Source organism: Humulus lupulus, chromosome 1 (assembly GCF_963169125.1).
Source record: "Humulus lupulus chromosome 1, drHumLupu1.1, whole genome shotgun sequence".
In the NCBI taxonomy this organism is placed as follows: Eukaryota; Viridiplantae; Streptophyta; class Magnoliopsida; order Rosales; family Cannabaceae; genus Humulus; species Humulus lupulus.
Window position 1 is genome coordinate 154554994 of NC_084793.1, and position 25509 is coordinate 154580502.

Here is a 25509-nt window from a genome sequence, read left to right on the forward strand (position 1 = left end):
TGCTCTTGTAAAATTCACATTGACCCTTCTCACTGTAGCCATAGCTGTGACTTGAGAATTTCCATTGGCATAAACATCTATTACTATAGGGATTACTGCATCATCGGGTTGAAAATTTTCTTCCAATTTTTTTTTTTAATTTGCTCCACAATGGATGGATACCCATGCCGAACTTCCATATCAAACCCCTCTCTTTAATCATTGTTTTCTGCTTCACTACCACATCTTTATAGTGTTTAAATGTCTCCTCGAAAATAAATTTGTTGGCAGCAAATTGAACCCCGGATGAGGAAGCATCTTTGGTATTCTTTCTAAATCTCTTTGGTGACATTCTTCTCTTCAAAACTCAGTAACAAGCTTCCTTTAACAAAAATAATCAGGCACTAAGAGAACAATTCAAGATATCCCAAAAATATCAACTCAAACTTCTCTAACTATACCAACCAAAATCAACTAAGCAATTAAATGCTTTTTCTTGAAACATATTCAACCAATTCCCCTTAAAACTCAATCACACTTCTCTTAGAACTTTTATCAAACACTTAGTAGGCATGAGCAAATCCAAGATTGGAAAATATTGTTCTAGTAATCCATTCTCCCCAAAATTTAAATTATCACTAATACAACAACATAAACACTTAATCCAAGCCAAGGATCACAATAGATAAGCGATTCATCCACCAAAAATCATAAAATCCAAACATTGAAGAGAAACTACTTACTTGTAATCGAGAATAGAAAGTCTTGGAAGCTTGATTGTGCCAATAAATCACCTTGATACTACTTGGAGAACCTCAATTGGCAAATTTAGAATTATTGAGTTTTAGGTTTTGAAAGTGAAAATGGTGTAGAAGTTGGGAATTTTGGTGTGAATAGGTGAAAATGGTAGAAAATGAAGATTGAGAGTGGGAATTGTGATGGTTTGGGGGAAATTTTTTAGTGAAAATGGGTTTGAAATAATGAAATTTGGTGGAAATGAGAGAGTATTTTTGGTTTGAGAGGTTTTGATATTGTGGGAAGTGGGAAAAAATGATTTGGGGGTTTTTAAATTTTTTTGGCTAAAATCATCCAGTGGCCACGGCCTGGGGTTATTGGTGGGCATGGCCACTACTCCCTGTTCTCCAAGTTGTGGTCGCGACCCAATTTTTTTTTTCACGTTTTTCACGGTTCTAAAATAAAGAAAAAAAATATTAAAACTAAGTTCAAAAAGAAAAAATTACATGGAAAAATAAATTAAACAAAAACGCCTTAAAAATAAAATAAAGTACATAAACTTTGGCTAAGATTAACTTTGCTAGCTCAACATAAAACCTTTTCATACTTCATCAATATATTTCAGATTGAAGAGGTGAATCATAGTAGCTTGTTCCTCCTCGAAAGACTCATAATAAGGCTTCAATCTCTGCCCATTAACCTTGAGTAGTTTTCCCGTTGATGGACTTGTAATTTCTACCGCTCCATGAGGATAATGGTGTACCACTATGAAAGGTCTAACCCATCGAGATTTCAACTTATCTCGAAATAGTTTAAGAAGAGAATGATACAATAATACTCTTTGTCCTGCATCAAACGTTTTCTGAATAATTCTATTTTGATCATGAAAGGTCTTGGTCTTTTCTTTATAAATCTTAGAGTTCTCATAAGCAACATTACGAATTTCCTCTAGCTCTTGTAATTGCAACATTCTTTATTGGTCTGCATTATCCATCTCCATGTTACACTTTTTCACAGTCCACCAAGCTTTATGCTCTAATTCAGCCGCTAAATTACAAGTCTTTCCATACACCAACCGATACGGCGACATACCAAGCGGTGTTTTGTATGCCCTGTGATATGCACATAGAGCAACATCTAGTCTTACACTCCAATCCTTCCTATTTGGGTTCACCGTCTTTTCAAGAGTAGACTTGACTTCGCTATTCGATACCTCGGCTTGGCCATTTGCTTGTGGATGGTAGGCAGAAGTTACTTTATGAGTCACTTGATAGTGCCGAAATAAAGCTTCAATATTTTTATTACAGAAATGAGTACCTCAGTCACTAATTATTGCCCTTGGATTACCAAATATCACAAATATATTCGTTCTAATGAACTCAACTACTGTTTTAGAATTATCTACTTTAGTTGCTTTTGCTTCCACCCACTTAGACACACAATCAACCACTAAAACAATATACTCAAAACTGCATGACGATGGAAATGGTCCCATAAAATCAATGCCCCAAACATCAAAAATCTCGATAATATGTATGGGAGTTTGGGGCATTTGATCCATAGCAGTCATTTTACCTACTCGTTGACAATGATCACAAGCCTTGCAATATGCATATGAATCTTTAAAGATTGTAGGCCAATAAAAATCACTGTCAAGTACTTTATGGGTTTTTTTTGTGGTCCAAAATGACCTCCACAAGCATGAGAATGTGAGAAAGCAAGGATAGATTGAAATTCAAAATCAGGAACACATCTTCAAAAGACTTGATTAGCGCAATGTTTCCATAAATAAGGCTCATCCCAAATGTAGAACTTGGCATCATGCTTAATCTTCTTCTTTTGAGCTTGTGTAAGGTCTCCTGGTAACTCTTTATTAGCCAAATAGTTTACAATACCAGCAAACCATGAAATAACTTATTTAAGAGCTAGGAGTTGTTTGTCAGGAAACTTTTCATTTAATTGCAAGTTATCTTCATCCTAAATAAGTCTACTTAAATGATCAGCCACCAATTTTTCTGAGCCTCTCTTCTCTTTTATTTCATAATCAAAATCTTGAAGGGGTACAATCCACTGAATAAGTCTGGGCTTTGCTTCTTTCTTAACTAGAAAATATTTAAGAGTTGCATGGTCAATGTAAACAATAACTTTAGTTCCAATCAAGTAAGACCAAAACTTTTCTATAACAAAGATGACCGCTAAAAGCTTTTTCTCCGTAGTAGAGTAATTCAACTGAGCATCATTAAGAGTCCAAGAGGCATAGTATATAACATGAAGAACCTTACCAACTCTCCCAAGGACCGCTCCTACTGCATAGTCACTACCGTTACACATTATTTCAAATGCTAACTCCCAATTCGGTGGCTGAATAATAGGTGTTGATGTCAAGGATTCCTTCAATTTGTTGAATGCAAACAAACATTTATCTTTAATTCAAATGTCGCATCCTTTTGAAGAAGATTGCATAAGGAGGAAGCAACCTTTGAGAAATCCTTCAAAAACTGCTTATAGATTCATGCATGACCAAGAAAGGATCTTATTTCTTTCACACTTGATGGTGGTGGAAGAGAACGAATGAGATCAATTTTTTCCTTGTCCACTCCAATCCCTTGTTTCGAAATAACATGCCCCAAAAAAATACCTTGTTGCACCATAAAGTGACACTTCTCCCAATTCAATACAAGATTAGAGTCAATACATCATTTAAGAGCTAGACTTAAGTTGTTGAGGAACCTATCAAATGAATCACCATTGACACTACATCATCCATAAATACTTTTGTGATGTTCTCTATGTAATTTGAGAAAATACTAACCATATATCACTGAAAATTGGCAGGAGCATTGCATAATCCAAATGGCATTCTACGAAAAGAAAATGTGCCAAATGGGCATGTAAATGTGGTATTCTCTTGGTCTTCAGGAGCAATACCAATCTGATTATAACCTGAATAACCATCAAGAAAGCAGTAATAAACGTGTCCTACCAATCTTTCAAGCATTCGATCGATGAATGGCAAAATGAAGTGGTCTTTTCAAGTTGCAGTGCTCACCTTTCTATAATCAATACAAACTCGCCAACCTGTTTGGCCTCTCATGAGCACTAAGTCATCCTCATCATTATTTACCACAGTGATGCCTGATTTCTTAGGAAGAACTTGAACTGGACTCACCCACTTGCAATATGAAATAGGGTAAATCACACCCACATTTAAGAGCTTCAGTATCTCCTTTTTAACTACATCCATCATAGGGGGATTTAACCTTCGTTGAGCTTCTCTAGAAGGCTTTGACCCCTCTTCAAGGAGAATATGGTGCATACACATAGTGGGGCTTATTCCCTTGATATCTGCTATGGTCCACCCTATGGATGTTTTGTATTCCCGAAGTACCCTTATCAAACGATCCTCTTATACTTGGGTAAGGTGTGTAGTGATAATGACCGGTAATGTCTCTTTCTCACCCAAGTAAACATGTTTGAGATGCTCTAGTAGTTGTTTTAATTCAAGCTTGGGTGGTGATTTAACAGATGGTTTAACTTGTTCATGAGAAATAGGCAACTCTAAGAACGGCACCTCTTTGGAAACCTCTCCACCACTATAAAGTGCAGCCATCATCTCCTTTACTTCAGTAGTGACATCTTCTTTATTCAAGTCTAATGGTTCCCTCAAACAACATCTAACTCAATCTCTCCATGTAAATCAAGAATTCTTTCTGACAATGAGTCCAGAATATCAATTGAAGAAAGTGAATGAACTTGGATACCTCATAGCCTCAAAAGTATTAAAGAGAATCACTTCACCATCAAACTCCATGGTCAAAGTTCCCTCATGAACATCTATCTTAGTTCTAGTTGTCTTTAAAAATGGCTTTCTCAATAAAACAGGTGTACAACTTGGACTTGAGTCATCTTCCATATCAAGAATGTCGAAGTCCGTCGGAAACACCAATTCAGTTACTTTAACCAATACATCCTCTACTACTTCCCTTATATAGGCATTAGAACGATCCGCTAATTGAATGGTCACCCCTGTTTCTTCAAGTGGTCTCAAATTAAAAGAGGTGTAAATAGAGTAAGGCATTACATTGATTGAAGTATCCAAATATAACATACAAATTTCAATCCTTTTATTGCCAATAGTGCAAGGAATAGTGAAAGTGTCAGGATCCTTACACTTTGGGCAAAGTTTCTTTTGAAGAACTGTCGAAACATTTTCCCCCACTCTCACCTTTTCATTCACTTTTAGCTTCCTCTCATTAGTTCATAACTCCTTTAAAATCTTTGCATATCGAGGTACTTGTTTAATAGCATCGAGTAAAGGAATGTTTACCTCAACTTTGTGAAAAGTTTCTAGTATTTCCTATTTAGCTTCATCTTTCTTTGTCTTTCTAAAACGACTAGGAAATGGAGGAGTAGTGACATAAGTGGGACTAGGTTGTTTAGGTTTGGGCATTGTGGTTGGGGTTTCATCTTTGTCTTATTGGGTGGATTGAGTAGGAGGCAATGGCGCATCATTTGAACTTGATGGAATAATAGGATGATCATAAGTCTTGCCATCTCTTAATGTGGATGCATTAGCGTTTTCCCTTAGATTCCTAATAGATTGTGAAGGTAACTTTCCTTGATTCTGTGGCTCACTTTGACTTAATGAAGTGGCTATTTGACCCATAGTGTTCTCTAGATTTTTCAGGGATGCTTGAGCACTTTTAAGAATTACTTGAGTCTGTATATTGGAGGCAACTAACATTTTTAGCATATCAGCCAGTGATGGATCTTGAGCTTGTGAGATAAGGGATTGTTGAAGCTGAGGTACATAGGCTTATTGAGGCCTTTGTTGGTAAGGAAACCCTGCTGGTCTAGTAGGTACGGTTTGTTGTTGACTCCTATATCGAAGATTAGGATGTTCCTTCAAACCTTCATTAGAAGTTATAGCATAAGGGTCATACATTTTCCTAGGTTGCCCTGGGAACCCCCCCCCCCCCCCCCCCCAATTGCATTTACATGCTCATTGGTAACCTCTTGAGTTGTGGGACATACATTAGTAGGATGCCCCCTCAACTGACATATGCCACAAGGTCTCACTTGCTGACCTAAAGCCATTTGTTGAACCATACTCGTTAACTACGCAAGCTCATGCTCTACTTTAGAGTTTGTCTCATTTACTCCCTTAACTAAAACTTCATGACAAACTCCAAACTATTGGGAGTTGGCGGCCATATTAGAAATTAAACTCCTAGCTGCAGCAGGAGTCTTGTCTATCAGTGCTCCCCCACTTGCTGCATCAATCATGCTCCTGTCCAATGGAAATAGTTCTTCATAAAATTATTGGATCACGAGTAGTTCACTTATTTGGTGGTGGGGGCAGCTAGCAGATAGCCTCCTAAATCTCTCCCAATACTCATATAATGACTCCCCAGACTGTTGGTGAATGTCACAAATTTCCTTCCTTATACTACCAACCTTAGATGCTGGGAAATAACGCTCCAAGAACACTGTCTTCATTTCATTCCAGGTATTAACCGTTCCAAGACAAAGATAATAGAGCCATTCATTCAAACCATCCTTTAAAGAAAATGGAAATGTTCTTAATTTTATTTGCTCTTCAGTTACTAACACTGCTTCATACTAGAGTAGACTATGGGAAACTCCGTAAGATGCTTATTCGAATCCTCTTCTAGTAGCCCGTGGAAAGATGGTAGTAAATGTATGAGGCCCAACTTGATTTCAAAGTTAACGTCCAATGTTGAATATTGAATACACAAAGTGTAATGACCCAAATTTCCTAATAAGGCTTAGAACCATGATTAGGAGGCCGGGAGGGCCATAATTGATTTATTATGCCATTTAATGATTATATGCATGATTATGTGAGTTATATAATTATATGATGATAAATGCATGCATATGGGTCCACTTTTCATTTTAAGGGCATTTTGGCAATTTGGCCCGTTTGAGGGCACATTTGTATATTTTCATGCATGTTGGTGAATTATGAATGAGACACATTATAATGTGGATTTTTTTCGAGTTATTCGGCATGAGACGATCTTTGAATGCAAGTTAGCAGTTTGGACATAACATGGTTAATTTTCGAGCTTAGGGTGAGTCTCGAGGTAATTTGATGATTAGTACATTACCGGGAATTAAAAGGGTAATGGGATATGATTTATTATTTATTATTTATTTGAGAATATTGTGAATAATGGGAATTGGAGGACATTAATTATGATTAACGGGATTAGAGGAGAAATGATACTTTTTCCCTTGGGGGCTGTTAAGGAAATAAATTGGGCTTGGGGCATTTTGGTGATTTGACCTTAGGTTATATTTAAATTGGAAGGCTGTAGAGAATAAGGCAGCAAAATAGAGTTCTTCCTCCTCTTCTCCTAATCATCTCTTTTCTCTTCTTTCCTTTGTATTTTTGAAGCTGAGATTGAGGGTTCAAGCTAGGAGATCAAGGCTGGAGGTTCTAGGCTTATGTTCAACCATTGAAGGGGGCTTTGTTCATGGGGTCAAGTCACGACTTGGCCAGGCAAGTCGCGACCCTCCCTAGTGCCCAGGCTGAGTGTGCTCTCTAACTTGGGGCGTGCCGTAACTTGCTAGGGAGGAGTTTTTAAGGGATTAAGTTTGGGAGTTCAATTCCTAAGGCTCAGGATCGAATCTACTAATCATTTTATTACGATTCGAGGTCCCGGGTGCAAGGTTTTAGATTATAAACCCTTTTATTATTGATTTTATTGATGGAATTCCATATTTGGTTATTACTAGGTGACCGCTAAGGGACCAAAAGATTGTCGTTTCACGCTCGAACCAGAGGTAAGAAAACTGCACACAGTAAGTGACATGCATGGTTATTGATGAGGCATGTTGAGTGCTTTATCTGTATATATGGAATGCATATTAAATGCTTAGCAGTTTGCTTATCTGTGGCACTTACCTATGAGTCAGGAAATGGAAATGGTGTCAGTATTGATTGTGAAGCTGTGACTTATTAGTCAAGTTCGACAGTAGTATTGAGCACTGGTCGTATCGAATTGACTTATGAGTCAAGAATGGTATTAGTGTGTTTAACGCAAGCTAAAAAGATTAGATCTAATCGACATAAGCGTTATCATTGGAAGCATGAAATGCTTGACCGACCTTAAGTTTGATGAAAAACAAAAGCGCTTGTCTAGTCTAAAGGCTAGTTATTTAGAGCCAGAGCCAAAAGGCTAAGGTGACCTACACGTCACATGGATAGAAGGGTATGGGACCTCAGAGATATACTTATCAGCCATCTACACAAAGATAGACTTATCAGTCATCTATACAGAGATGAACTTATCAGTCATCTACACAGAGATAGACATATTCGTCATCTACACAAAGATAGACTTATCAGTCATCTACAAAAGGATAGACTTATTAGTCATCTATACAGAGTATGCCTTATTAGTCGTCTATTCAGAGATAGACTTATTAGTCATCTAACAAAGATATACTTATCAGTCATCTACATAAGGATAGACTTATTAGTCATCTACCTTAGATATAGACTTATCAGTCATCTAACAAAGATAGACTTATTAGTCATCCATACAGAGATAGACTTATTAGTCATCTATACAGGGATAAACTTATTAGTCATCTACATAAGGATAGACTTATTAGTCATCTACTCAGAGCATGAGACTCCACAAACATTTATTTGGAGTTGTTTGCATGCATGAGTAGGGTTATTACTGCTAGGCATGCCTATTATGATTCAGCAACATGTTATTACATGTTCATGAGCATATTGAGTTTTCTTGCTGAGCTTCGGCTCACGGGTGCTATGTCATGTAGGTAAAGGCAAAAGAAAGTTGGACCATCCCGGAGTTGGAGAGCATAGGTGACGATGTGTACATATGCGGCTGGTCGACCCCCACGACCAAGGGTTTAAAGAGGAACTAGGGTTAAACCCTATTTTGTCGCTTAGGTCGCCTGGTTGTAAATCTTTTATTGTAATTAACCTTTAAAATATATTTTTGAGATCCCAATGTATATAGTAAACATTTTAGTGAAACGTTGTATCTTAACAAAAAAAAATTAATCCTAAACCGTAATTGCACTTAGTTACACGATTATGGCCAAATGGCTTAGTTAGCTAGTTTAGCATTGTTTAAAATGCACAACGTAACAGTCCTTGGGTAGTAGGGCGTTACAACTTGGTATCAAAGCGAGCCAAGGTTAAGGGTTTCTGAAGACAATCTAGGCATGTACACTCATCACTAAAGATAGCTTCACTCAATGTATGGTAACTATTTATGTGATTAACTACTTAAATAGAATGTAAATGATTTACCTGCATATTGTATTGGGAGCATGAGATTCTGATAGAACCTGGCTCTTTACTATTAATATGATTATATGATTACATGCTCCGTGAATATATATATATATGAATGTGATAATTGGATGTTGGAGTTGGAGTTGGAAGCATGGTGTGTATGTTGGAAGAGCAAGGGTTATGAATTAATGAAGAAATGCTATGGGCATGTTTTTAGCACTGTAGTGGTTGTGAATGTAGTGTGGTATGATTGTTCCCGTGGGGAAGGCTTTTGATATGCTCATCATGTTTAATGGGTCAAGTTATTGATTGCAGATTCAATCAGCAGGTATGTATCCAAAGGCAGTTAATGAGACCTGGTGGTGGTTATTCCGGGGCTGGGGATTACAGCCAAGGTTTGAATTCTTCACCTACCCCTCAGAATTTCCAGCAAGTGTTTATAGATATGCAATTAAGATTGCAGAGGCAGGAGGAAGATATTAGGTGTTTGAAGCAACAACAGAATCTGTTATGGAACACCTCTTCCTTTGTTATGCCAGGAGTGGCACCAGTTTTGGCTAAGCCTAGGGTTGAGAACAGGTGGGAATTTCTTTGTGGAAGATTCTAGGAGTATTACCCTCTAGTATTTGAGGGAGGCCTAGATCCATTCAGAGCTGAGCAGTGGATGGGCTTGATCAATTCCATTCTCCATAGTATGGGGGTGGTAGGTCACGATAGGGTGATCTGTGCTACATATGTATTGCGGGATGATGCCCGGACATGGTGGGAAGTAGTATCCCAGACACAAGATACAACCGTGATGGACTAGAAAGAATTTAGACAGCTGTTTAATGAAAGATATTACTATGATGCAGCCAAGACTGCTAAGATGAATGAGTTTCTAAACCTGGTTAAGGGAAATGCAACAGTAATCGAGTATGTTAAGATTTGATGGGTTAGCCAAGTTTGCTTTTGATATGTTACCCACATATATAGCCCAGAAGGAAAGGTTTATTTAGGGATTGAATCCCAGAATAACTGAGGGCATTAGAGTTGCCCTAGTGGATGAAATCTCTACCTACGCTCAGGTGGTAGGGAAGGCTCTTACTGTTGAGAGCACAGGAAATCAGATTGAGAAGGAGAGTGCCGGAGAGCATGGAGCTCAGACAGTGACACCTCCGCTTATTAGTTTGAGCAAAAATAAGAACTGGAGAACTTATCCAAAATGCGCTCGGTGCAAGAGGCGTCATCTGGGAGAATGCCGAGCAAAGGCATGTTTCCTATGTGGAATATTTGGGAATTTCATGAAGGATTTCCCAATGCAAGGGATAGATGAGCCAAAGGGGGTGGACAGCTCGACTCTAGCTCGAGTGTTCGTTCCAATGCAGTCAGAGGCAAAGACTGAGACTGAAGCTGGTTCCTCAATGGTGGCAGGTCAGCTTTCTAGTTCTAATTTTTGTATTATGCTGACTAGTTTTGATGACATTTTGTTCTTTATTTGTTGCATCTAGAGAAGCATAGACTTGTTATATCGATTGCATGGTTATGTTGTGATGAGTTAGATTATGGTAGAAATGACTCATCAATTGTCTTGATAAAGTTGGTTATGACTGACTTCAGTATGATCCTGGATATGGATTGGTTAACCAAGTGTGGGGCAATGCTAGATTGCAAGGAAAGGATAGTAACTCTTGGGTTTGAGAGTGGGAAACCCTGGTGGTATTTGGCATTGTGCATGGATTTCGTATGCTTATGACATCTGTATTTAGAGTTAGAGATCTATTGCAGGAGGATGCATGGAACTCTTAGCTAGGGTGGTGGATACCACTTAGGTTGTGCCAATGGGATCAGGACAGACTGGATTAGTCTATGAATTTTTGGATGTGTCTCCAAGGGATTTTTCATGATTACATTTACACAAAGAGATAAATGGTGATTGGATTGGTGCCAGTGATGGAATCAGGTCTAGGGCACTGTATTGAACGGTTTCAGCAAAGCTGTAAGAACTAAAGACTCAGTTATTGAGTAAGATGGTATTCTCCAAGGTGGATTTTGATCTGGTTATTACCAGTTAAAGATCAGGAAGAAGGATATGAAGAAGACTGTTTTTATATTAGTTATGGGCACTGGGAGTGCTGAGTTATGTTTTGATGGATCAGATGAACAGAGTATTTAAAGATTATCTTAATTGGAATTGTGGTCGTCTTAATCGACGATATTGTGATATACTCTCAGTTGGAGATTTGTCAAGGTCAAGGAACGCCTCAGAGGGCAGGAGTTTCCTTGGATGGGCAGGATATTACATGTGCTTTGTGGAACTGTTATGAGTCTTCTTACAGATTAGAACCACTTTCTAGGTTGTTATGACACCTAAGTGACAAGGAAAAATGATTGCTTAAGCATCATGTTATTTGAAGGATGTGACCAGAACTAGAGTAGAGTTACTGGTGGGCCAGGTGGCCAATATTACACTTGAGGTTACTAGTTCAGAGAGGATCAAAAGGGAAAATAGTTAAGTGACCCACGGATGGGAAGGAGTGAGGGGAAAGTCTTAGCTGGATTAGCCAAGGATTATGCAACGTCAGGTATGAGTTTATTATGGTATAGGGATCGGACTTGGAATCTGATGGACAATGAGATTAAACGAGGGATTCTGGATGAATCTCATGTTACCTCTTATTCTCTTCATTTAGGCATCATGAAAGATGTAACAGAGTTTGAAAGCTTTACATTGGTGGCCTGGGATGGAGAGGGACATGACTGAATATGTGGTAAAGTTCTTAACATGTTAGCAGGTCGAGACAGAGTATCAGAAACCAGTAAGGCTATTACAGACGTTGTGCAGTCCATAGTGGAAGAAAACATCGCGATGGGATTCGCGGTGGGGCTGCCCAGGATAGTAAGCCAGCGTGATTGGGATTGGGTCATTATGGACCAGTATTTAAGTCAGCGCATTTCTATCAGTAAGGACAAGTAACATAGCTCATCATTATTCAGATCTTTGTGTGAGAGAGGTAGTACGTCTTCACAGAATTTGAGGTCTATCATATCAGATGAAGACTCTATCATTACTTCCAAGTTTTGGGAAAGGTTGTAGAAGGCGATGGGTATACAGTTGGAATTTAAAACAGTTTATTATCCTCAGACTGATGGTAAATCAGAGAGAGAGTTATCCAGTTATTGGAAAGGCATCTTATGAGATGGGTGAGATGTTATATCTGGATCCTGAGGTAGTTCAGAAAATCATTGAGGATTTTAAAAAATAGGTTAGAGCTTTGATGCTCAATTCTCAGATTAAATGGAAAAGTTATGTTGATTTGAGATGCAGGAACATGGAGTTCCAAGTGGAAGACTGTATGTTCCTTAAAGTATCACCATGGAAAGGGGTGAGGAGATAAGGGCAAGTTGAGCCCTAGATTAGTAAGACCGTTTGAATCCTGGATAGGACCGGTCCGATTGCCTTTGGATTGTCCTTATCTTTGGCACTGTCAGTAGTATGAAGTGTATTTTGTATTCTCATGTTAAGGAAACATGTGTTAGAAGAGACTTATGTGTTGAGTTATGAGAATCTGGAGATTGAGGCTAAGTTATCCTATGAGGAATAGCCATTTCAGATTTTAAAAGAAAGAAAAAGGTTCTAAGAAGTAAAGCTATACTTTTAGTTTTTGTATGATACAGAAACAGTGAGGTCGAGGGAGCGACCTGGGAACTGGAATCAGATATGCGAAATTTATATTCCGAGCGATTCAGATAAATTTCGAGGAAGAAATTTCTGTAAGGAGGGGATAGTTGTAATGACCCAAAATTCCTAATAAGGCTTAGGACCATGATTAGGAGGCTGGGAGGGCCATAATTTATTTATTATGCCATTAAATGATTATATGCATGATTATGTGAGTTATATAATTATATGATGATAAATGCATGCATATGGGTCCACTTTTCATTTTAAGGGCATTTTGGTAATTTGGCCCGTTGAGGGCACATTTGTATATTTTCATGCATGTTTGTGAATTATGAATGAGGCTACATTATAATGTGTATTTGTTCGAGTTATACGGCATTATTAGATCTTTGAATGCAAGTTAGCGGTTTGGTCATAACAGGGTTAATTTCCGGGCTCGGGGTAATTTGATGATTAGTACATTACCAGGAATTAAAAGGGTAAAGGGATATGATTTATTAATTTTTTGAGAATATTGGGACTAACGAGAATTGGAGGACATTAATTATTATTAACGGGATTAGAGGAGAAATGACACTTTTTCCCTTGGGGGCTGTTAAGGAAATAAATTGGGCTTGGGGGCATTTTGGTGATTTGACCTTAGGTTATATTTAAATTGGAAGGCTGTAGAGAATAAGGTAGCAAAACAGAGTTCTTCCTCCTCTTCTCCTGATCATCTCTTTTCTCTTTTTTCCTTTGGATTTTTGAAGCTAAGATTGAAGGTTCAAGCTAGGAGATTAAGGCTAGAGGATCTAGGCTTATGTTCAGCCATTGAAGGGGGCTCTATTCGTGGGGTCAAGTCGTGACCCGCCCTAGTGCCCAGGCTGAGTGAGCTCTCTGACATGTGGTGCGCCACTAATTGTTAGGCCAAGTCACGAGTTGCCCCTTCCTTTTGTGCCAGGGAGGATTTTTTAAGGGCTTATGCTTGGGGGTTCAATTCCTAAGGCTCGGGATCGAATCTACTAATCGTTTTAGTACAATTCGAGGTCCCGGGAGTGAGGTTTTAGATTATATACCCTTTTATTATTGATTTTATTGATGGAATTCCATATTTGGTTATGACTAGGTGATTGCTAAGGGACCAAAAGATTGATCGTTCTCAAAGGTTTTTTATTATTATTTCACGCTCGAACCAGACGTAAGATAACTGCACCCAATAAGTGACATGCATGGTTATTGATGAGGCATGTTGAGGGCTCTATCTGTATATATGGAATGCATATTAAATGCTTAGCAGTTTTCTTATCTATGTATGGCACTGACCTATGAGTCAGGAAACGACAATTGTGTCAGTATTGATTGTGAATGTAACGCCTTACTGCCTTAGAGCCATTACTAAGTGAGTTTAAAATGTGCAATTAACTCGTTAATCGAGGTTTTAGGAAAAAAGTGTAATTAAACCAGAATCAAAGTCATAAACTTGAAAATAAACCATTCATTGAAAACTATAAAGTGTTTAACATTTGGGATGCCAAAAATATTGTTTAGAAATATTTACAATTCAAAAATATAATCAGAGTCGGCTAAACGACAAAATTTAAGTTTAGTACAATCATCCCCCAATAGTACCCCTGGCGGTGGCAGCCAGGCAAACCAGACATGTACGCACTGCTCATCACGCTCACCATACTCAAGGTTGGTCGACTTTCCCCTTGCCTTTACCTGCACCATAGAGCACCTGTGAGCCATAGCCCAGCAAGAAAACCCGCACAAGGAGATAATATATGCATTTCAATCACTTAACATATAAACAAGCCATCATCAGGCTATACACGTACTGCCATGCCGTCCCAGGCGCTTTACCAGGCCCTGGTTTCGTGGTCCGCATTGTGAGGATATCCCAGGTATCCTTTTGGGTCTCGCCCTGGCAACTCGCACTCCGCGTGCTAAACGCTGCTCCCGGCCCCTTGCCATTCTCGGCCTTCTGCGTTCCTGACCATCGTCTTTCATTCATTTATATGTACACATAATATAACTAAATAGATACTTAAACACATATAAATTCAATCAAAGGGTTATGCCCTGCAACACAATCATATAGGGTCGAGCCCTGTAACTCAATCATTAAGGGTCGTGTCCTGCAACTCAAGCTCTATGGAAACAGTAGTTTTCTTACCTGTGTCCCAAGCTTTCCAAGGAACGATGTCCTGAGCATAGTCCCCTAGTCTGAGCCTCGCTGAAACCCTAGTCACAACGCATTAAAAATTTCCACCCATCAAGTTCTAATCCATTGAATAGCTTTGGGTCATAATTCTAGTCTCCGGGACATTGAATTCTATCAATCCGGGTGATAGAATCCATCCCAAGCCTTAACTATTGAATTCCCGAGCCTAAAACCTCTTTAGAACCCAAAAATGCACTAATCGCTGAGACCCTAGGAACTCATGCTGAGGCCCCCAGCTCAACCCGAGGCCCTGCCTCAAGTCAGCCTACACGCGTCGCGGTCCTTCCTGAAGGGCACCGCGGCTCAGCAAGAACAGCGCCACGGCCCGATCCCTCAAGCCCATAAAAACTCACCATTTTTACCTCAAAAACCAATCAAATTAACCCCAAAATCAAGCCAACAATCCAAACTAATCATCACAGAGGTTATACTATAGATTCAGCAACAAAACCCAACAAGAACTCAAGCCAAAAACCTTATCAAACTCAATGTCAATTCTTCACTCAACACACATGCATTACTCCAGAATTTTCAACTTAAAACCAGCATAATTCACTAATATTAAAGCTTACCTTGAGCTGAGTTGGGTCTCTAAATTAGGTCCTTAAGCTTCAAGCTTCTAGCTACCAAGATTCCCAGCCCAATTCCTTAGTTTTGAGTAGTTTCCACCAAAGTTTCCCTTGCTAAGACTTAGAGGAAATAAAGAGAGAGTAGAGGCAGAAGGGAGGGTCGGCTCCTTCTTTTTTTTTTCTAAAGGCTTCTTTTGGTTTTGTTTTATTTAACTCAAGTTCCTAAGGTTACCTCAAGGCTCGGGGTACCAAAAACATCCCCGGGGGCAAAATGGTAAATTTCCCTGATATTCCCCCCTAAGCATTCTATCTTCAAATATATCTCCAAATATTTATTTCCATAACCCAATAAACCCATAAAATGTCTAATACCCGAAATGCCCCTCGACTCCCCCCGAGTTAGATTTTTGACCCCGTTGTGACTTTCTAGCTAATCGCTCCCTAGGACTGTCTCGGATCATGCAACACAGATATTTCATGAACATATCACAATTATTCACACATTTATCACATTTATGCTTTCCGCGAGCTAAAATTACAAACATGCCCCTAATAACCTAACGGGGCCCACATGAATATTCAATCAACCTAAACATGCATCACTAATCACATATTCACACAAATTCACATATTATGACAATAAATCACTTATTGCCCTCCAAGCACGCTAATCAAGGCCCTAAGTCTTATTAGCAAATTTGGGTAATTACAGTGAAGCTGTGACTTATTAGTCAAGTTTGGTAGTAGTATTGATCACTGGTCGTATGGAATTGACTCATGAGTCAAGAATGGTATTAGCGTGTTTAACGCAAGCCAGAAAGATTAGATCTAATCAAAATAAGTGTTATCAACAGAAGCATGAAATGCTTGACTGACCTTAAGTTCGATGAAAAAAAAAAGTGCATGTCTAGTCTAAAGGCTACTTATTTAGAGCCAGAGCCAAAAGGCTAAGGTGACCTACATGCCACATGGCTAGGAGGGTATGGGACCTCAGAGATAGACTTATCAGTCATCTACATAGAGATAGACTTATCAGTCATCTACACAGAGACAGACTTATCAATCATCTATATAGAGATAGACTTATCAGTCATCTTTATAAGGATAGACTTATTAGTAATCAATACAGAGAGACTTATTAGTCATCTACCTTAGAGATAGACTTATCAGTCATCTAATAGAGATAGACTTATCAGTTATCTACATAAGGATAGACTTATTAGTCATCTATACAGAGAGACTTATTAGTTATCTACCTCAGAGACAGACTTATCAGTCATCTAGCAAAGATAGACTTATCAGTCATCCATACAGAGATAGACTTATTAGTCATCTATACAATGATAGACTTATCAGTCATCTACATAAGGATAGACTTATTAGTCATCTATACAGAGTATGACTTATTAGTCATCTATTCAGAGAAAGACTTATTAGTTGTCTACCTTTGAGAGACTTATTAGTCATCTACCTCACTGCGAGAGACTTATTAGTCATCTACTTAGAGCGGTGAACTCCACAAACATTTATTTGGAGTTTTTTGCATGCATGAGTAGGCTTATTACTGCTAGGCATGCCTATTATGATTCAGTAACATGTTATTACCTGTTCATGAGCATATTGAGCTTTCTTACTGAGCTTCGGCTCACGGGTGCTATGTGGTGTAGGTAAAAGGAAAAGAAAGCTGGACCATCCTTGAGTTAGAGAGCTTAGGTGACGATGTGTACATATGCGGCAGGTCGACCACCATGGCCGAGGGTTTAAAAAGGAACTAGGGTTAAATCCTATTTTGTCGCTTAGGTCGACTGGTTGTAAATATTTTATTGTATTTAACCTTTAAAATATATTTTTGGGATCCCAATGTATATAGTAACCGTTTTAGTGAAACGTTGAATCTTAACAAAAAAAATTTAATCATAAATCGTAATCACACTTAGTTACATGATTATGGCCAAATGGCTCGGTTAGCGAGTTTAGAACTGTTTAAAATGCATAATGTAACGGTCTCTGGATAGTAGGACATTAAACAAAGGTTGATGGTCAAGATTCGACACTACCATCTCTTTCAACGTCCTTTCCTGGGCCAATTAAGACTTAACTGATGTTTCAAAGTCAGAACTATTGTCAAGGTGTAATGGGATTTGTATTGGATTGACTTTCTTTGAAGGTTGAAAGAGTGGATTGTAAGTGATAATCCTTGAAGAGCGGGATGATGATGTCTCAAGATATTGCATTATGGCGTGTAGTCTTTCTTGAGTATCGTCGCCAGACATATACACCTGCAATCAAAAAAATTAAACTAGTAAGTATGTTGTTTATTAAATTTAAACGATTTGCGCATACCTGTTAGGATTAAGGCCTCGATCCTGGTTAGGTTCCAGGATTTTTGTACCTAGTTAAATTCTAGGATTTTTTTGTTGCTTTGAATTTTCTTAACTAAATTCCTATTTAGAATTACTCTAAAAACTTGAGCTTTAAAAAGTCGTAGACTTTCCAAACTTCCAAATTCTAAGTTTACTTTTTTATCTTAAGTTTGCAAGATATTTCAAAGATTGTCGAGGGATATATCCAAGATTTTTGTTTGATGGTTATATCCAGGATTTTTGTTTGTACCTAGTTAAACTCTAGGATTTTAGTTGTTACAAAATATTTCTTAAGTTTGGAAGTTGTAGCTAAGATTCTTATTGTTTCTCTTCAATTATATACAGGGATGCATTAAGCAGGTGTGATTCTGATCCTGGTCAAAGGTCTTTTGCCTGTGCGACGTTATGAAAGCCTTGACTAGGAGCATAGCTTCACTTCCAAAAGTTATGGAGAAGGGAGTGTGCCCAATGGAAGTGCGAAGTGTGTTTGTTTAGGCCCAATGCCTTGGGAGTTGTTCGGGCCATAGCCCTTTAGCATCCTCTAGTCGTATCTTTAGATTTTCCTTGAGGGTTTTATTTACTGCCACAACTTGCCCATTGGCCTGAGGGTATGCAACTTAAGAGAAGCTCTTAATTATGTCATATTTTTCATAGAAGGTTGTCAACAAGTCACTATCAAATTGAGTTTCATTGTCCAACAAAATCTTCTTTGGGCATCCAAATCAGTATATTATATGTTTTACCAAAAAATCCAGTATTCTCTTCGAGGTTATAATTTCCAGGGGTTCAACCTCAACCCACTTTGTGAAATAGTTGATTGCGATGACTGCGTAATGGACTCCGCCCTTTCAAGTTTGCAACAATTCAACTAGGTCAATCCCCCATACAGAAAAATGGCCAGGGAATGGAGATCATGGTCAACTCCATGGGTGCAGCTTGAGAGATGGTGGCAAAGAGTTGGAATTTGTCACACTTGAGGACTTAGGAGGCCAAGTCCTTTTTTAGTGTTGGCCAAAAATAGTTTTGTCTTAGCACCTTTAGTGCCTAGCTTTGCCCCCCAATGTGGTATCCACAAAACCCCTCGTGATTCTCACTGGGGATATCTTGGGCTTGCTCAGGCAAGACACATCTTCGAAGAGTCATTGAGTGACCCCATCTATATATAGAATCCCTTCAACCATGGCATACCTTGGGACCTGGTATATCAATTTTCATGAGTCATTTCGGTCTTCAAGTAGTTTCTCGGACTCGAGGTAGTCAATGATTAAAGTCATCTTGGTCGGTCCTTCGTGAATTATTCCGACCTCTCTTGACTCTTCATTTATGATTGGTTTTTTCCAATAATTCTACGGGGGCCACATTCAATGTATCTGTCTTTTGGTGGTGGCGAGTTGGGCTAATGCATCTGCATTTGTGCTCTGCTCGCGTGGAACTTGTTCGATGGAGTATAATTAAAACTCTGACAGTTCGCTCTTCAATTTAGCTAGATAAGTCACCATTTTGTTTCCCAGAGCTTCATATTTGCCCAATACTTGATTAACTATGATCTGAGAATCACTGAAACATTGAATTGCTTTTGCTTTCAACTCTTTGGCTACCCGAACTCCGGCCAACAAAGCCCCGTACTCCACTTTGTTGTTGGATGCATCAAAACCGAATCTAATAATTTTATGGAAGTGATATCCTTCAAGTTTAATTAGGATTATGCCAGCTCTAGGTCTATTCTCATTGGATGACCCATCAACAAAGAGTTTCCACAATTCTTATACTAGTTCCCTCACAGGCTCATCCTGGAAACCAGTACATTTAGCTACGAAGTTAGCGAGGGCCTAACCCTTATTGCATCTTGTGGCTTGTATAATATTTCGAACTGGCTAACTTCGATGGCCCACTTAAACAAATATCTTGATGCTTTAGGCTTTTGGAAGACCTGCCTTAAAGGTTGATTGGTTAAGACGTGTATGGTGTGGGACTGAAAATATGGTCTAAGCTTCCTTGTAGCAAAGATCAAGCAGAACGCGAGTTTCTCAATAAGAGGATATCTTAATTCATCTCCCATAAGCCTCTTACTCTGGTAGTACACTGGTTTCTGTGTTCAATTTTCTTCTCGAACTAACACAACGTTAACCGTGCTCTCTATTACAGCTAGGTATAAATATAGACACTCCCCAACAACTAGTTTTGATAAAATGGGGGTTCAGCTAAATGTGTCTTCAGAACTTGAAATGCCTGTTCGCATTCTACTGTCCATTCAAATCGACTGTTTCCCTTGATCAAATTGTAAAAGGGGAGGCATTTGTCCTTAGACACGGCCACAAACAGATTTAGGGCCACAACTTTTTTAGTTAAGCTCTGGACTTCTTTCCATGACCTAGGTGACAACATTTCAAACAACAATCTGATTTTTTTCAAGGTTTGCCTCAATCCCCCTAGAGTTAACTATAAAGCCTAGAAATCTCCTCAACAAGACTCCAAAGGTGCACTTCTGGGGGTTCAGCTTCATATGATACGTCCTCAGTACACCAAAACATTCTTCCAGATCAAAGACATGGTTATTGGCAGTTTTTGAATTTACAAGCATGTCATCGAAATACACTTCCATGTTTTTCTCGATCTGGTCAACGAACATTTTGTTGACTAGCCTCTGATACGCGACACCATCATTCTTTAGCCCAAACGGCATGACTAAGTTGTAGTATACATTGTGTTCGGTCATGAAGCTGGTTTGCTCCTGGTCCGTAGGGTTCATCGAGATTTGGTTATATCCAGAATACGCGTCCATGAAGGACATAAACTCATGGCCAGTTGTGGCATCAACCAGTTGATCTATTCTATGCAGTGGGAAATAGTCTTTTGGGCATGCCTTATTCAAGTTGGAGAATTCAATACAGGTCCTCCATTTTCCATTTGGTTTTGGAACCAAAACAGGGTTGGCGATCCATGTTGGATATTTTGCCTACCTAATGAACCCGATTTTAGTAGGCGAGTGTAACACCCTACTACCCAGGGACTATTACGTTGTGCATTTTAAATATTGCTAAACTCGCTAACTGAGTCATTTGGCCATAATCGTGTAACTAAATGTGATTAACAGGTTAGGGTTAAAAATTTTGGTCAAAGATACAATGTTTTACTAAAACGTTTACTATATACATTGGGATCCCAAAATATATTTTAAAGGTTAATTATAATAAAATATTTACAACCAGCCGACCTAAGCGGCAAAATAGGGTTTAACCCTACTTCCTCTTTATACCCTCGGCCGTGGTGGTCGAACAACTGCATATGTACACATCATTATCTAATCTCTCCAATTCAAGGATGGTCCAACTTTCTTTTGCCTTTACCTGCACCACATAGCACCCGTGAGCTGAAGCTTAGCAAGAAAAATCAATACGCTCATGAACAGGTAATAACATGTCACTGGATCATAATAGGCATGCCTAGCAATAATAGCCCTATTCATGCATGCAAGCAAGTCCAAATAAATGATTATGGGCCCAACCCCTGTATAGATTACTATCAAGTCAATCTGTGAATTTGTTCCATGAATAGATGACTAATGAGTCTATATTTGAATATGTGACTAATGAGTCACACACTTGGGCTCTGCACCCTAATCAGATAAGAGACTAATGAGTCACGCACTTGGGCTCCGCACCCTAATCAAATAAGTGACTAATGAGTCACGCACTTGGGATCTGCACCTTAATCAAATAAGTGACTAATGAGTCACGCACTTGGGCTCCGTACCCTAATCAGATAAGTGACTAATGAATCACGCACTTGGGCTCCGCACCCTAATCAGATAAGTGACTAATAAGTCACGTACTTGGGCTCCGCACCCTAATCAGATAAGTGACTAATGAGTCACGCACTTGGGCCCCGCACCCTAAGCCACGTGACGTTACAGTCACCTGAGCCTTTTGGCCCTAATTCCAAGTAACTAGCCTTTATACTAGACAAGCGCTTTTAGTTTTCATCGAACTTGGGGTCAGTAAAGCATTTCATGCTCATGTTGATTAAATCTAATCATTTCGGCTCTGCGTTCAATACTCTTATGCCGCTCTTGACTCATAGGTCAATTCCATATGACTCGTGTCATTTTTGACTAATGAGTTAGTACAACTCATAAATAAGCAATGCACCCAGGCATATATCACATGTCAAATATCCAAATATTAGGCATTCAACATGCTTACTCAACATTCGCTAGCATAATTATGATCATGCATATTTATAGAGACTCAAACTCTGATCAATCTCATATTCAACATTCATGCCATGCCCTAATCACATGTATCTTATGCATCACATACTGGGTGGAGTTTTCTTACCTTTGGTCCAAGCACATGTTACCAATAAATGACCCTCAAGCATGATCCTATTTCCAAGTCATAAGCGATAACCTAGTCACAACCATAATATAAAACCTCATAAAAATGAGTAAATAAATACTTCCAAACTCAAACCTAGCCTCCGGGACATCAAATCCTACTTAACTGGGCAGTAGGATCGATCCCAGGCCCTTATAATTAAGTTCCCACGACTAAAAACCAAATCTAGGCAAAAATACAGAAGTCAATCGCGACCTGGCCCTTAGGGTTGCGACTTGCCCCAAGTAAGAGAGCATTTACCTGGGCTTTAGGGTGTGGGCCGTGACTTGGCCTCTCTTGGGTCGCGGTGCGCCCCTCTAGTAGAGCCCTCCTGGCTCCTGACTTCATCCAAGTCGTGACTTGCTAGAACATGGTCGCGACTTGACCACGAAATCAGCCATCTCCTACAATTTTCCCACTTAAAATCCTCCAAAAAGCTATCCAAACATATCAAAATCCAAAAATCAAAGTTCCCAAACATCCTAATTATCCTACACCAATAAGACCCAAGCTTCAATTCATCCAAAAACTCATCAAAACATAAAATCCAATCAAAGCTTAAAAACTTAGAACTCAAAACTTAGATTACCTCTGATTGAGTTGTTTCCCAACTAAATCCTCCGGTGAATAAGCTTCTAATCTTCCCTAGAATCGCTATGCCTCAATCCTTGCTTGAATCTGAGTCCTAAAACTCGAATTTCCTTCGAAAATGCGAACGAGTGTCGAAAAGGGAACAAGACGAAGAGAAAACGTTCTGAACGTTCTTTTATTATTCTGACAGGTTACTGTTGAGTCTAGTTTTTGTCATGTTTAGGTGGTGTTTTAAGTAGCCTTTTATCTCATTTTTCTTTCATTTAGTGCGGGTTTATGCTGTGTTTGTTTGTCTTTGTGAATATTAGGAAGAATTGAGTACTTGGAGGAAAATGTCAAAGAAAGGGAAGAAATAACCAAGTTTTACAACATATTTCGAGAAAGGATGAATCTCAACATGATTTGGAAGTGTTGGTGAATTTTTGGAATGAAATCTTGAAAAATTGAGAAATCTCTTAAGAGCCTCGGCATGAGCAAAGTAGAGCCACGGCTATCAGGTGAAACAGAGCCATTGTTTTGAAGGAGAACCACGGGCCGCGGCATGGCTAAAGAGATCCGCGACATAGATGGGCATCAACCCAGAAATCTTAGACACGGGTCGCAGCATGGCTGACTAGGGCCGCGGCATGAAGAGAACAAATCGCCCAGGAATTTAGACATGGGTCGCGGCATGGTGCATGTAGAGCCGCGGCCCGCCTCTTTTAAAAACTGAATCTTAAGTTTTTATAAGGCTAAAAAGAGAGAAGAAAAGGATGTACGGATCTGGGGTGGAAATTGCTTGAAGGCTGAAGGCTTGGAGTATTCAATCTACATGTTTTTCTTCTACTTTCTGATGTTATCTTTAATTGTCTTTGTGATTAGTATTATGATTATGAACTAATTTTCTGTTTAGGATTTTTAATTGAATCACTTGAATCCCTATTATGAACTAATGCAATTTCAATTTCCTTCTTCTTCAATCTTCTTCAATTCCATATAACCTGTTCTTATTGATTGATTATCAATTGGCCATCTATAGTCATTATATATATATGTTTTTAAATCAAAATCTGAGAAGTGAGATTTGAATCTGCTGTGGTTATATTGGACATAATTTTAACTTGGAACGAAAGTATCCATATTAATTGTGTAACTGTTTATTAAGTTGTCAAGATTAATGCTACCTTTGTGGTTCAATTTACCATAGAAATATAGGAAATTGTCCCCTAGGTTGAGTCTATAATTCATAGTATGATTATAGGTTGTTGTATCAACTTGTTAATTGAATTAGGCAGAAAGAATAAGAACTTAGTACTTTGCATTAGGGAATGATAGGGAGGATAGTTGATGAGATTAAACATCCTAATTATTTCTTCAGTGTTTAAATCAAAGGTTTTACTATTAGTTGTTATTCTATTTAATTTTCAATTATTGTTTCTGAATATTATAGTTTCTTTTGCTGTGTCTACAAAAAAATCAAGAATTTTAATTGATCAAATAGAAAGAGAAATTAATTGACTGGTAATTGAGAATTCAGTCGTTGAGGACGATACTTGGTTTCTTTACCATATTATTACAAATTGCGACTGTGTGCACTTGCATAGCATATAAATTTCGCAACAAGTTTTTGGCGCCGTTGCCGGGGACTGAAAAGCATTATCAATATTAGTTTGATTAATTTTTATTCTAATTTGATTTTAATCTCTCTTGTTTCTAACCTGTTCAGTTGCTTAATTTGTCTATCTCGGGTGAATTGTGTTATATGTGTAGCAGAAGAGGAGCAGACAGTCTTTTTCCTTTGAATCCTGAGATTGAAAAGTCTTGCAAGCAAAACAGAAAGAACAAGAGGGAAGCCCAGAAGTTTGTGAAGATGGCACAAAATGATGGGGATGAAAGGAATGTTTTAATTCCTGGAATTGCACAAGGGGGTCAGGCTCAGAACAATGCTGAGAGGAGCCTGAGAGACTATGTACTGCCCACTCTGACGGGAGTACAAAACAGTATACGCCCACCAGTTGTAGAGGCTAACAACTTCGAGATCAGGCCAGCTATTCTACAGATGGTGCAATCCTCTGTTCAATTTAATGGGTTGCCTTCTGAAGATCCTCACACCCATTTGTCTAATTTTCTGGAGCTGTGTGGAACTTTTAAATACAATGGGGTGAGTGATGACGCTATTAAACTTAGGCTTTTCCCATTTTCTCTGAGGGATAGAGCTAAAATTTGGCTGAACTCTTTGCAACCGAACTCTATTATCACCTGGCAAGATCTGGCTCAGAAGTTTTTGTCAAAATTCTTCCCTCCTTCCAAAGCTGCTAAATTGAGGGGAGAAATCAATAATTTTTGCCAGAATGATGGAAAGTCATTGTATGAAGCTTGGGAACGGTTCAAAGAAATTTTGAGAAGATGTCCTCATCATGGCATTGAACAGTGGATGTTAGTGCATAATTTTTATAATGGTTTATGCCCTACTACTAGAACCATCATTGATGCTGCAGCGGGTGGTACTTTTATGAGCAAGAGTGCAACTGGTGGTTATGAGCTGCTGGAGGACATGGCCACAGATAATCATCAGTGGTCTGAGGAAAGATCATCGGGGGTCAGAAAGGTAGCTGGGGTGCATGAGCTGGATGCAATCACTGCTCTAACAGCACAAGTAGCCTCCTTGACAAAACAGTTACAACAGAGCACTGTATCTGCTAATGCGGTTCAAATGGCAGCTAGGTGTGAAATTTGTGGTGGTTC

The 25509-nt window shown here is 38.8% G+C and overlaps 2 protein-coding genes and 1 non-coding gene across 3 annotated transcripts; all 3 read right to left on the reverse strand.

The window, feature by feature from the left end:
- Positions 1 to 1315: 1315 nt before the first annotated feature.
- LOC133823603 (uncharacterized) lies at positions 1316 to 1684 on the reverse strand. Its single transcript, XM_062256467.1, has one exon. It carries the CDS (start codon positions 1682 to 1684, stop codon positions 1316 to 1318), a length of 369 nt encoding a protein of 122 aa, XP_062112451.1.
- A 3-nt stretch (positions 1685 to 1687) lies between these two features.
- Positions 1688 to 3045, reverse strand: LOC133823609 (uncharacterized). The gene is made up of 3 exons (XM_062256474.1): positions 2706 to 3045; positions 2062 to 2334; positions 1688 to 1980 (listed from the first exon to the last, which is right to left on the reverse strand). Exons 1-3 carry the CDS (start codon positions 3043 to 3045, stop codon positions 1688 to 1690), a joined length of 906 nt encoding a protein of 301 aa, XP_062112458.1.
- A 22036-nt stretch (positions 3046 to 25081) lies between these two features.
- Positions 25082 to 25188, reverse strand: LOC133813570 (small nucleolar RNA R71). Its single transcript, XR_009884580.1, has one exon. It is a non-coding gene; the product is annotated as a small nucleolar RNA R71 (small nucleolar RNA).
- Between the last annotated feature and the right edge of the window lie 321 nt (positions 25189 to 25509).

Coding starts and splice junctions, on each gene's coding strand:
- LOC133823603 (XM_062256467.1), bottom strand. CDS start 1,684: ATGTTGCAATTACAAGAGCTAGAGGAAATTCGTAATGTTGCTTATGAG.
- LOC133823609 (XM_062256474.1), bottom strand. CDS start 3,045: ATGTGTAACGGTAGTGACTATGCAGTAGGAGCGGTCCTTGGGAGAGTT. Junction 2,335..2,705: donor ATTGGTGGCTGATCATTTAA/GTAGACTTATTT, acceptor CAATCTTTAAAG/ATTCATATGCATATTGCAAG. Junction 1,981..2,061: donor GAATATATTTGTGATATTTG/GTAATCCAAGGG, acceptor GGCACTATCAAG/TGACTCATAAAGTAACTTCT.